The sequence below is a fragment of the Lacerta agilis genome, chromosome 13 (assembly GCF_009819535.1).
Source record: "Lacerta agilis isolate rLacAgi1 chromosome 13, rLacAgi1.pri, whole genome shotgun sequence".
NCBI lineage: Eukaryota > Metazoa > Chordata > Lepidosauria > Squamata > Lacertidae > Lacerta > Lacerta agilis.
In genome coordinates, this window is record NC_046324.1 from 19,135,996 (window position 1) to 19,148,923 (window position 12,928).

The 12,928-nt window shown below is 43.9% G+C and overlaps 1 protein-coding gene across 1 annotated transcript in view; it reads right to left on the reverse strand.

Moving 5' to 3' along the window:
- Positions 1 to 12,928, reverse strand: part of PLEKHO2 (pleckstrin homology domain containing O2) — a 31,044-nt gene that overhangs the window by 11,677 nt on the left and 6,439 nt on the right. The window contains exons 2-3 of the mRNA XM_033167296.1: positions 9,171 to 9,323; positions 590 to 706 (exon numbers count right to left, since the gene is read on the reverse strand). Coding sequence (XP_033023187.1) covers positions 590 to 706; positions 9,171 to 9,323 — 270 coding nt within the window. The remainder of the gene's footprint in view (positions 1 to 589; positions 707 to 9,170; positions 9,324 to 12,928) is intronic.

Genomic DNA, 12,928 nt, shown 5'->3' on the forward strand with positions numbered 1-12,928 from the left:
TCCCTAAATGCTTAGCCTTGGGGCATGCAAAACAAACTCCCCCTGTGTTCTTCCTGCGCACCTTCTCTCCAGAGTGACCCCCAGAGCCAAACCTCAGTGACTGACTCACCTCCTTTCACGCTGATTGGCTCCAATCAACACAAAGTTGGTTCATCTTGGTAGCTAAAAGAACCTCTATTTCATGCTGATTGGGCAGCTCTGGGATGCTAGAGACAGGGACCCTGCTGCAGAAAGCATAGCAGGTCCTTGACAGCTTGCAACCCTGAATCACGACACCTCTGTTTGCACCCATAAGGCTGACCCTTCCAACAGGCAGAACGAGGAGGCTACTACACGGGAATGCCCAGCTCTTCAGCAAACTACACCGTGCCCCTAGCTAAAGCAACACAGCACACACTTTATACTGAAGGTTTTCAGTTCAATCTCTGACTTCTCAAGCCAATACATCTGCATGACACCATGGAGAGCTGTGAAAAAGGACAGCTGTGAAGCATGGATAAGTACACAGCACCAAGCAGCAGTGCTGGCTTCTTGGGAGGGGTGACAAATAAATGCAATTCATCCATGTACAAACAGAAGGACATCCTACCTTGTGACCCGGAGACCGGATTAAAATGAACCGATTTTTCCTTTTCAGGAGGGCACGCAACTCTTGGCACCTGTCGTACCGTTCCAGCTCCACGGTCTCGACACACTTCTGTTCATCCTGCAGGGGTGGGGGAATAATACACACTAGGTTACTCTGATCTAGGACATGAAACCAGGTGCAATGTTGCGCAGAGGGCGCTGGGCTTGGACTAGGACGGCCTGGGTTCGAATCCTGCCTCAACCCAATGCCCACTGGCCAGGCCTCGACCAGCCATTCTCTCTCATTTCAACAAGCAGCAAAACCATTCTAGGCTGTGCAGTTCTGCAGGGTGTTGAAAAGCTCACAGATTGCAACACTGGACAACAGAAGGCAGCTTGTGAGTGTGGAAATGGAACCTAGTGATTTAAGTTCATGGCGGAAGGAAAAACACAGATGTAATAAAATTCACACACAATTAGGTATTTCAAACTTTTACACAGAGATGGAAAATATAAGCGTATATATGAAAGCAGAGACATTTTTTTCTCATTTTGGATAATTTTTTCTGCAATTTCCACTACTTTACATCACTTAAGATGGTCTGCTTGTGGTGAGGAACGGCAAGGAGTTTCACAGGGAATCGAAAGCAATCCCTTTGCCCCCCCGGCCCCTAAGATGGTTCTGCTTGTGGTGAGGAACGGCAAGGAGTTTCACAGTCGAAAGCAATCCCTTTGCCCCCCCGGCCCCCCCAACTGCTGGAAATGCTATATCCTTTTGTGGTTACAGACCAGGTGTGAGGAACCTGTGGCCCTCCATGTTGCTAGACTACAACTCCCATAACCCCTGACCATCAGTTATGCTGTCTGAGGCTGACAGGATTTGGAGCCCAGCAACTGCTGGAGGAGCACAGGTTCCTCACAGTGGGAATGTCAGCATAGGGAAGGAGGCCCAATTGACTGCACTGCAGAAGCAACTGAAATGGTCACCGGGCAGCAATATTCTAAGAGTGTAAAAGTGTGCTGCTCCAAATTCCCTTGAGACGAAATGTGTCCATATATCTGGTGCTGCTCGCTGGGTAAGCAGAAAAATAATCTTATCATTATGGGCCCGATCCTGCAAAATCTAGCTTGTGCAAGAAACCAAGTCACAGGAAACTGAATGCAACGGAAACGTTGAGCAAACAAAGATTATTTTTGTGTGGGTACGTTTGAAGTCATGAGAAGCTCACCAGTCAAAGCACATATAGCTAGATTGAGATTGCCTCTCTCAAATTACTGCCCTGTCCCAGCCCAGCAGAGTCATGGGGTACCTGAGACCAACTGGTTTTCTTTCTTTCTTCTTTCTTTCTTTGCATTGCAAGCAAATCCCAGCTCATTAAGCACATTTAAACCATACTATAACATATAAGAGCTTGCCCCAAGGTGAAGCCACAAAACACAGGAGTTCTGCCTGAGACTTTATTGCTTCCATTACATATAAAATCATTTTACTCACACCTGAAAACTGGCACTGCACTAGATGCTACGTGGTTTAAATTGTATCTTTACTGCTTCTTTTATTCTTATATATTGCATTTTATGTATTACAATTTGAATCCCATAGATTTCATATTGCGATACCATAAAATACAATACAAGAAGCCATTAACAATACAATTAAAGATCAGTATGGATACTTACTGTGAGGGATGTGCTGTCTCCCGTCTTCAACTACAAATTAACAGAGAGAAACCCTCGCAGAGCTATAATTTGCAGAGTTCTCTGGGAAGAGGCATTGATTGTTAAACCTCTCAGGGAATTGGACGTGTGAGGGGAACAGGGGTTAGCCATTCTCAGCACCCCAAAACAAATCACAGTTCCCAGGATTCTTTGGGGAAAGCCATAACTGCTTAAAGTGGTTTGATACTGCTTTAAATGTACGGTATGGATGTGGCCTAAGATTTAGCTGCCGGACTGGCCTTCTGTACTGTACATGGAATCTGGGAGCAGGATGTGTAATCTTGTCCTTTGTCTCAAGCAGAAAGACATCATCGGCCAGTCATGAGCAGGCATGTGTCGGAGAAGGCACGGCTTTAAATATTGAAATACCCAAACCACCTAGGGCTTTATAGGTAATAACCAGCACTTTGAATTGTGCCCAGGAATGAATCATCGAATTGTAGACTTGGAAGTTACCCTGAGGATAATCTAGGCCAGGGGTCAGCAAGGTTTTCTTGCCTGGGCCAGATCAGTCCCGCAGAGATCTCTCTGTGGGCCAGATCGTGCGCATGCCTGCGATTTCCGATGTCTGCGAGTGCGCAGACGTGATTCCCAGCGGCGCGGAAGCGAGTCGCCGTGCTGCACTTCTTTAGTGCAGCGCGCGAGTGGGCAGCTCAGTTTGGGGGCAGCTCGTGGGCCAGTCAAATTACCTCCGCGGGCCGCGTCCAGCCCATGGCCTGGTGACCCCTGATCTAGGCCAATCCCCTACAATATGCAGGAATATGCAACTGTCCCATGAAGAGATCGAACCTGCAACCTTGGCATTATCAGCACCACCAATGAGCAGGAAGCCAGTTCAGATTGAAAGGGGGAAACAGAATTCTGCTCAAAATACCAGTGAGCCCTGACAACACTCTGGGAGCTGTATTATTATTATTATTATATTATTATTATTATTATTATTATTATTATTATATTATTATTTATAGTGCCCTATACCTTGATGGCAGAAAGTGAGGAAGAATTAAAGAACCTTTTAACGAGGGTGAAAGAGGAGAGCGCAAATATGGTCTGAAGCTCAACATCAAAAAAACTAAGATCATGGCCACTGGTCCCATCACCTCCTGGCAAATAGAAGGGGAAGAAATGGAGGCAGTGAGAGATTTCACTTTCTTGGGTTCCATGATCACTGCAGATGGTGACAGCAGTCACGAAATTAGAAGACGCCTGCTTCTTGGGAGAAAAGCAATGACAAACCTAGACAGTATCTTAAAAGCAAAGACATCACCTTGCCGACAAAGGTCCGTATAGTTAAAGCTATGGTTTTCCCAGTAGTAATGTACGGAAGTGAGAGCTGGACCATAAAGAGGCTGATCGCCGTAGAATTGATGCTTTTGAATTATGGTGCTGGAGGAGACTCTTGAGAGTCCCATGGACTGCAAGAAGATCAAACCTATCCATTCTCAAAGAAATCAGCCCTGAGTGCTCACTAAAAGGACAGATCCTGAAGTTGAGGCTCCAGTACTTTGGCCACCTCATGAGAAGAGAAGACGCCCTAGAAAAGACCCTGATGTTGGGAAAGACGGAGGCACAAGGAGAAGGGGACGACAGAGGATGAGATGGTTGGACAGCGTTCTCGAAGCTACTAACATGAGTTTGGCCAAACTGCGAGAGGCAGTGAAGGATAGGCGTGCCTGGCGTGCTCTGGTCCATGGGTCACGAAGAGTCGGACACGACTGAACGACTGAACAACAACTATACCTGGGGGGTCTCAGGGCGATTCACAGAATAAAATCAAGACATAAAACCATAAAATACATAATATTTGCACCAGCTAGCATTTCCTACTAACTTTTCAAGGGCAGCCCTACATGAAGCATGTTGCAGTAATCCATGCTAAGTGTGCCCAAGGTACATGCGACAGTAGCCAGATCAGCTTCACCTAAAAAAGGGTCAAGCTGGCACACCATGAAGGCTTTAATCCTGAAATGGCCCATTCACACACACAATGTTCCTTAGAATCATAGAATCATAGAGTTGGAAGAGACCACAAGGGCCATTCAGTCCAACCCCCTGCCAAGCAGGAAACACCATCAAAGCATTCCTGACAGATGGCTGTCAAACCTCTGCTTAAAGACCTCCAAAGAAGGAGACTCTACCACACTCCTTGGTAGCTGCTCCCAGTCACCAGTCTAGCTGCCGCATTCTGGATTAGTTGTAGTTTCCGGATCACCTTCAAAGGTAGCCCCACATAGAGCGCATTGCAGTAATCCAAGCAAGAGATAACTAGAGCATGCACCACTCTAGCGAGACAGTCTGCGGGCAGGTAGGGTCTCAGCCTGCATACCAGATGGAGCTGGTAGACAGCTGCCCTGGACACAGAATTAACCTGCACCTCCATGGATAGCTGTGAGTCCAAAATGACTCCCAGGCTGTGCACCTGGTCCTTCAGTGGCACAGTTACCCCATTCAGGACCAGGGAGTCCTCCACACCTGCCCGCAGACTGTCCCCCAAGAACAGTACTTCTGTCTTGTCAGGATTCAACCTCAATCTGTTAGCCGCCATCCATCCTCCAACTTGCTCCAGAAACTCACACAGAACCTTCACCGCCTTCACTGGTTTTGATTTAAATGAGAGGTAGAGCTGTGTATCATCTGCATACTGATGAACACCCAGCCCAGACCCCCTGATGATCTCTCCCAGCGGCTGCATGTAGATGTTGAAAAGCATGGGGGAGAGGACAGAACCCTGAGGCACCCCACAAGTGAGAGCCCAGGGGTCTGAACACTCATCCGCCCCCCACCACTTTCTGAACATGGCCCAGGAGGCTCACCATCTATCATGCAATAGTCTGGAGACCATAACATCCTTGCTGTATCTGAACACACGTTTTATAAACTCAGCTTCATTTGTATACATATTTGGACATTTGGTTGGCATGTATAGAGCTACCTGTGTAAACTAAGATGGCTGTATTGATGGTTATTGTACTGTTAATGTTAATGTGAGCTGAAATGTTTTTTCCCCTCCTGTGTTTTTCTCCCTCTCCTGTCCCCCCTTTTCTTCCTCTCCTTTCTCCCTCCCTTCCCCCCCCCCCTTCAATAAATTTGCAATACAGTGGTACCTTGGTTTTCGAACGTAATCCTGCTGTTCATCCATGGCATTATTGCATTGCACTGTCATTTCTAACAAACCCATCCTTTGACATATTAGACGGCATCTTTCCCTGTGATGGGTCTTAAAACGGCCCTGAGAGGAAGGGCACCAGATACACGCTTTTTAAAAATAAGTAAGCACCACCGCAATCTTTGCACCATTTTTTATTTTGCAGAGTGCTTTTACAACAGCCTTGCAGAGAAGCTCTGCAGCCTCCAGTTTTATTTTGGTTTTATAAGCCTGCGAGCCCACACTTGCCTCTGTTAGCTTTTTGCAAGCTCGCCGCTGAGGGTGGAGTGCGGGGTGTGCACGCGTGAAATTACTACTCACAGCTAGCAGAAAGCTGTGGGAAGAGGGCAGCAGCGTTAGCAGGTGTCAGAATGAACTACACTACTTGTGACGGCAGGAGAAACACCACATTCTCAATAGTTCCCCTCTGTGTGTGCTTGAGGGAGATCTCTGAAAGTAAAAGAAAAGCAAGCATAACACAGAGCAGGCTGCTGTACAACAACAAAGAGGCATTTCTTTTCCTTTTAAATTTGCAGGGAGTTCTTACGGGGGATAAGCGTTCAAAGATTGCATTGCCCCGCCTGAAGTTAAAAGTGGTGCAGCCTATTCTACCACTTCAGGGTTCTTGCAGTCTTATTCTGTTGCCTGTTTGGACCAGGCCTATAGCAGGTCACCTGGAGGAAATGGGGGGAATACCATAGTTGATCAGACAAGTGGTTATTTAAAAGCATCTTTTACAATTAAAATAACCCTTTTGTACATCCTGTCCCGGGGGCTGTCTCATTTTCTCCTCACAATCACTCTGCAACATAGGCTGCTAGGCTGAGAGTATGTACCGTAACTGCCCCAAGCTGCTCAGACTTCATCACTGAGTGGGGACTTGAACACAGGCCTTACTCCTGATCATGTTCTATGAAGCTCTTGCTTAATACAACTGCTACCCCATCACTCCTCCCCAGTCTTTATTCCCAACTTCCAGGGAATCCAAGTCTTGTACGTGCAACTGCAAGAGGAGCTCCGTGTTTTTGAATGCTCCCCAATGTGAAAAATGCTCTCTCTTTGCTCTCTTCCCGTTAGACTGTATGATCCCTGGAGCAGGAACTTACTCCCTTTTGCCTGTACTATAAAGGGCTGCAGACCCTGATGGTGCTATATATCTCATATTTCTTAAAGTGTATTAAATTAGCACTCATTATGAAAAAAAAACAATCTTTTAAAATATCCAAAAATGAAATGCAGCAAGGAGCATCATTCATAAAATCCTTGCTCGATTGTCAATGAGGGCTTACTCATTATATAAGTAACCACCAATCCCAGGCCTGAATTATTCTGATGTTTAGGTTGCAATCCTAAACTCCAGGTTTTCTTCCAAATTTAACAAGCGCAGGACTGCACCCTTAATTGCTGAAAAGCTGCAAATTAGACTTCAGTTGATTGTTCCCAAATCCTATGAAGTCATTTCACCTTCTTTTGATGTGATTTTATTTTCCTGTCGAATCAAAACAAATTATTTGCAAATAATATCCTGGCCAATTCTCAGCAAATATAAGAAGAGGTTCCTGATATTTGTAAATAATAATAAATATTATTATGTCGATTCTCACTAAGTCCTGTGAGGCAAGTCCTTGTTATTCCTGCAGACAGCTGGGATAAAAAATAAGGCTGAGGGAGAAAAATAGTGACTCACCAAAGGACAAAGAATATTCATGCCAGAGCTGTGATTCAAACCCAGTTCTTCAAAGTCCAAACATAGCTCTTAACAAAAAGCGACACGAGAGCTCCCTTATCGTGAGTCAGACCACTGGTATATTGTTGACTTTGACTGGCAGCAGCTCTTCCTGATTTCAGACAGAGATTCTCTTCCTGCTCTTCCTGGAGATTCCAGGGTTGAACCCGAGACCTTCTGCATGCACAGCAGAATGTCTACTGTACAGGCCTTCACCAACACTGGGCTTCAGACTGCATTTCATTTTTTCTCCTCCTTTTTAAAAAGTTCTGCCTACTCAGAATTAAGTCCTGTTGACAACGTAAAAGTGCACAGGATTGCAGCTTTATTGTGAAATGAGTGTTTGTGGCTTAGAATCTATTTGATCAGATCCTTAAGATGGCATAACTGTATCTCTCGCTGGCACACATGAGTATAGAAGGGGGAGGGATGTGTAGCAGCGCTTCTAAGAAAATGGGCTCTATTATTACTAGTTTAACATTTAAATCTGTCTTTCTTCTAAGATTTAGAGCTGCTTACCCCCAAGCAATTAATAAAAGAAGCAGAGTTAGATATTAAAAGCCTGTTTGATGAATAGACATGTTTTCAATTTTTGTCTGAAAAATAACAGGGAGGAACCTGGGTGAATCTCTGCAGCAGGGCTGGGGAACCTCAGGCTCTGGGGCCGAATGCAGCCCTCCAAATCTCTTTATCTCCCTTGGGACTCTCCCCAAGAAACACCCCTCACTGCCCCAGCTTTGCACCCCAAGTGTTTTTGCCTGGCTGGAATGTACCCTTGCACTCAGGCAATGTGTCTTGTTAGCCTGGATGGAAAACGAGAGGTGTGTGTGTAGAAATTTGTCTACTTAACAAAGGTAAAAATTTACAGTACATTTATTACCCACCCACTTTTGCCTCTGGCCCTGCTCACCACTGGCATGTGGCCCCCTGCAAAGTTGCGCAGAAGGAAATGTGGCCCTCGGGTGAAAAAGGCTCCTCATTCCTGCTCTACAGGGAAACCCGTTTCCACTACCAAAAGGGCCTAATCTCTTGAGTGGCTGGGGAAACCCAGTCAAGTGGGTTGCATACACATAATTTATTATTATTATTATTATTATTATTATTAAGCACCTCGGACGATGACACAGACAACAGGGCCTCCAAGGCAGGTATTAAAGCCTGAGCAGGTTGAGATCCCCAAAGCTTCATGCCACAACATGAACCTTTCAAGTGGTACAAGATTGCTGGTTTCTGTTGCAACGGACTAAAACGGCAATATCCCTGGAATGTAGTGTCTCATACAAGAAGAAAGAGAGTTTGGATTTGATATCCCGCTTTTCACTACCCAAAGGAGTCTCAAAGCGGCTAACATTCTCCTTTCCCTTCCTCCCCCACAACAAACACTCTGTGAGGTGAGTGGGGCTGAGAGACTTCAGAGAAGTGTGACTAGCCCAAGGTCATCCAGCAGCTGCATGTGGAGGAGGGAGACGCGAACCCGGTTCACCAGATTACGAGTCTACCGCTTTAAACCACTACACCACACTGTAAACAGGAGAAAAGCCAGTGTGGTGAGAGCCAGTGTGGTGTAGTGGTTAAGAGCGGTAGACTCGTTATCTGGGGAACCGGGTTCGTGTCCCCGCTCCTCCACATGCAGCTGCTGGGTGACCTTGGGCCAGTCACACTTCTCTGAAGTCTCTCAGCCCCACTCACCTCACAGAGTGTTTGTTGTGGGGGAAGGGAAAGGAGAATGTTAGCCGCTTTGAGACTCCTTCGGGTAGTGAAAAGCGGGATATCAAATCCAAAAGGGGAGAAACAGGAGCTTACTTGGATACGGAATTGACAGGTGCAACCTTAATGCAGGGGAACTATGAGCGCCACCGGTCTTCAGGATTTAGCAGGCCAACATACTGAAAGGCACCGTGTCAAGACAAGAGTGGCAGATCCTATCATTGCATTGTGGCAGGCCCCAGTGTCACAGGGCACTGAGCAAGAGAACAGCCCTCTCCAGAGAAGCTTTCCTTCAACTGTTCTTACCTCATCTTCGTACACTAACAGTTTGGTTTTACACAGCTGGATGTAACGCTCCTTCCAGAGACCAAAGAGGCCTGCACTGCTCTTCCTGATCCAGCCAGCTTTCTCTGCTTTAGTAGGACACTTCGGCTTCTCTGGGGTCTCCTCCTTCACACCCTAGAGCCACACCAGGAAAAAAAAAGATAAAGGTTGTCATTAGAAACTCAACCTTGCCCCCCCCCAACAGCACATTATGCAGCTATACAAGCAACTTCAATTTATGTGTACAGCATAAGAGGTGCTCAGTTTTTCTTCTGTGCTCCCCATGACCACCATTCTCCGTTATTTAAGGAGAAAAGAAATTGCAATCAAGGAGAAACCTTTTGTGAAATGTTTGTTTGTTTGTTTGTTTGCATGTGTGTGTGTGTTTACTGCACTACAAACGAGACAGTCGCCGCCCTGAGGCTCTCAATAAAAAAGAGACACAGCACACAAGGAAAAAGGAATTGGAGGGAGGAGGAAAATAAGTTCCTTCAAGTTACAATTCTTATAATTGGCAATTGCTCACAGATCAGATCCAAGCCAAGAGTCAAGGCAGCTCCTGCCACGCAGTCCTTCCATCAGGATACTACCCCTCCCTCACATATTCATCGAGGACATGAGGCAGTGCACACAAACTGGGGAAGGATGGGCACCCCACTTTTCAGACAGGCTTAAGTGAGTCTTGCCTAACATGCCTACTTCCTCCCCCCACAAACCCCACAAATAAGGAGGTCCTTCTTTAGGGTTTAGAGACACCATGCATGTTTTCTCGTAACGGTTTCTACCACTTCCAGCCACATTGCTCACCCATGGGGACTAGCAGCAAATCAGCAGGGACTCGCACCCTGAACATGTGCATTAGGTGGGGGGCAGGGGTGCTTTGTCAATCTCCCACAAAACGCTACCTCTAGAAACCATCCAATTGACTGAAAACATGTTTTTTAAATTCGTTGAAAGAAATGATTCAAGATCCCTCAGTAATTCAGGGTTTTCTTTGACAAGACTATATATATATCACATTAGATATATATAAACTGTGGACAGATAGAGAACTAAATGTATATAACTATGTATGTAACTTGGTGTTTCCTGTTCTCACTCTTCAGTCACATTCATACCCTTTTTTTCGCCTTAAAAAAAAAGCCTTGGCCTCAGTCACACTTGCTCAGAGCTGGACTAATAGAAGCCCATAGCCAGGATGGCTACTCAAACACCAATATGGTCTAAGGAAAAAACATCCTAAATTCCAGCACACCTTCCTATTAAGGGCAAACAGCTTCTATTTTCCAAATAGCGCCCCCCCCCCAATCTCTCTCTCTTTAAATTAAAGTCTCATAATATCCTGTGAGAGCTGACAGGATGAGTTCAAATAAACTTTGCAGCACACATTCTCAGAAGATCAGATACAAGCTTCCTTTCATGAGTCTGACCCCAACATTGGAACATCTTCAAGAGTGGTTTGCATGACTTCCATGCAAAGGGGAAATATATTAGAAAGAAAATGGGGGAAAGCACACACCAAGAGAAATGCTGAGGTGGATATTCTGGTGAATTACTTATTTATATTTTATATTATATTTATTTATATTTATATTTTATATTTATTTGATTTATATACCATCCTTTATCAAAAGATCCCAGGGCAATATTATTATTAATACAATATAATATAATATAAACCCTTTATCAAAAGTTCCCAGGGCAGTATTATTATTATTATTATTATTATTATTATTATTATTAAAGTATTATATTACCGGTAATAATATATAATAACCCTTTATCAAAAGATCCCAGGGCAGTGTACAACATTAAGAACACATTTTATGGAGAATCAATAATAAAAACATAATAAAAAGCATAGCAACAGGCAACATAATAATAAAATAACCATAATAACAGTCGTACATGCCCCAGCTTTAACACACCGTAAGTTATAATGAATTAAAAGCCCGAGTAAAGAGGAATGTTTTTGCCTGGCATCTAAAGACATGTAATGATGGCACCAGGCGAGCCTCCCTTGGGAAAGCATTCCAGTTGGGGAGCCACCACAGAAAAGGCCTGTTCTCTTGTTGCCACCCTTCGAACCTCTCTGGGAGGGGGCTGTAGAGAAGGGCCTGAGATGATAAGTCTGAATCGGTTTGTACGGGAAGAGGTGGTCCTTAAAGTATTGAGGTCCTGAGGCTTAATAGGTCAACCCCATCACTTTGAATTGGGCCTGGAAACTAATTGACAGCCAGGGCAGATGGGTCATGATATGCTCAAACCATCTTGTTCTGGCGAACAATCTGGCCATTACATTTTGCACCAGCTGAAGGTTAGGTTATCTTACTCTTCCCCCCCCCACTGCCAATTAAAAACTTCTCTTCTGATAACAAAGTTAAGTGAAGAGGGATAAAAGAAGTTGAGATGTGGAATTTGATGTTTTATTTGATAAGAATAAGATTTAATATGTTGATTATAATTGTAAGACTATGATTAGAAATTGAAAGACTATGATTAGATGTAAGAAAGTAGATTTTACAGTGTTACAAAGTTACTAAAGAAGATCAGAAATGAACGCAAATGAGGGAATGTGAGGAAGTCCCAAGTTTAGGATTATAAAGAGGATAAGGATGAGTAAATAAGTGTTTTGTTTGTGTGTATTTTGTGTAGTTTTTGTAGTGTATGTATTTGTATTTTGTGTATTTTTATTGTTAAAATCCAATAAATTCTTATTTTAAAAAAATTATCTTCTGTTGCTGCTCAACATATTCACTGTAAGTACTGCTCTTTGTAAAAAAAATTGTTTGGACATTTGTGTTTTAGTGCTTGGATCACTGTTGCACTGATGTTTGCTCTTTATTTGTAAGTTGCTCTGAGCAACTGCTTTGTGAAGAGGGAAAGCAGGGCATAAAAATGTTTTGAATAAAAAATAATTAAATCTGGCTATAAATGTGCAGTACAAACAAACAAACAAGTACCCCAAATTTCTTCCTTCTGGGAACCTGACTATTCCTAATTTTAATTAGATTGATGCTGAAAAGGTTTGGAATTTAGATTTCTTATTCAAATCACTTTGAGGGATTGTATTTTATACAATTGACTTTTTATTTCTATTCTCTGTATATCGTATTGTTGTTATATTGCTATGGCCGATGGCTGATGCAAATAAAGATTCATTCATTCATTCTTTGAGGGTAAGGATATGAGGAGTGCTTAAATCAGATTAAACGTATTCTCTTTAAAAAACAAGAACTCCTCTTTCTAATATACCAGGAACTTATGTCTTACTACGTATTACCACTTCCTGCAACTTTCAGCTCTTGTACAAATATAGACATGTAGGATTTCTAATTAATCGCCTTTTGGTGCAACTCTTAGAAGCATATCAAGAGTCTAGACTCTAACCTCCTTTGCACAGGGCTAAGAAAGAAAAACCATGAACCAGATCATTGAAATTCAGGCAGAAATCTTATGCACATCTACCTGGAGTAAGTCCCCACTAAACATGTATAAGGCTTACTTCTGAGACATATGCAAAATTGCAGTGCAACAAATACAAGTTCTGCAAATGGCAGTCCTGGGTTTCTCTGCATGTTTGACCCCAATAATCACGCCACTGACATGTGTTTAATGGTTTGTTTTTTTAGGGTTTTTTTTGGGGGGGCAGCCAGTGCATCAAAAATAAAGTTACTCCAGTTGCTGGAACGAGAATGCCAAGTTTATACTAGTTGACTTCTTTGTAGTGGTCTGCAGCT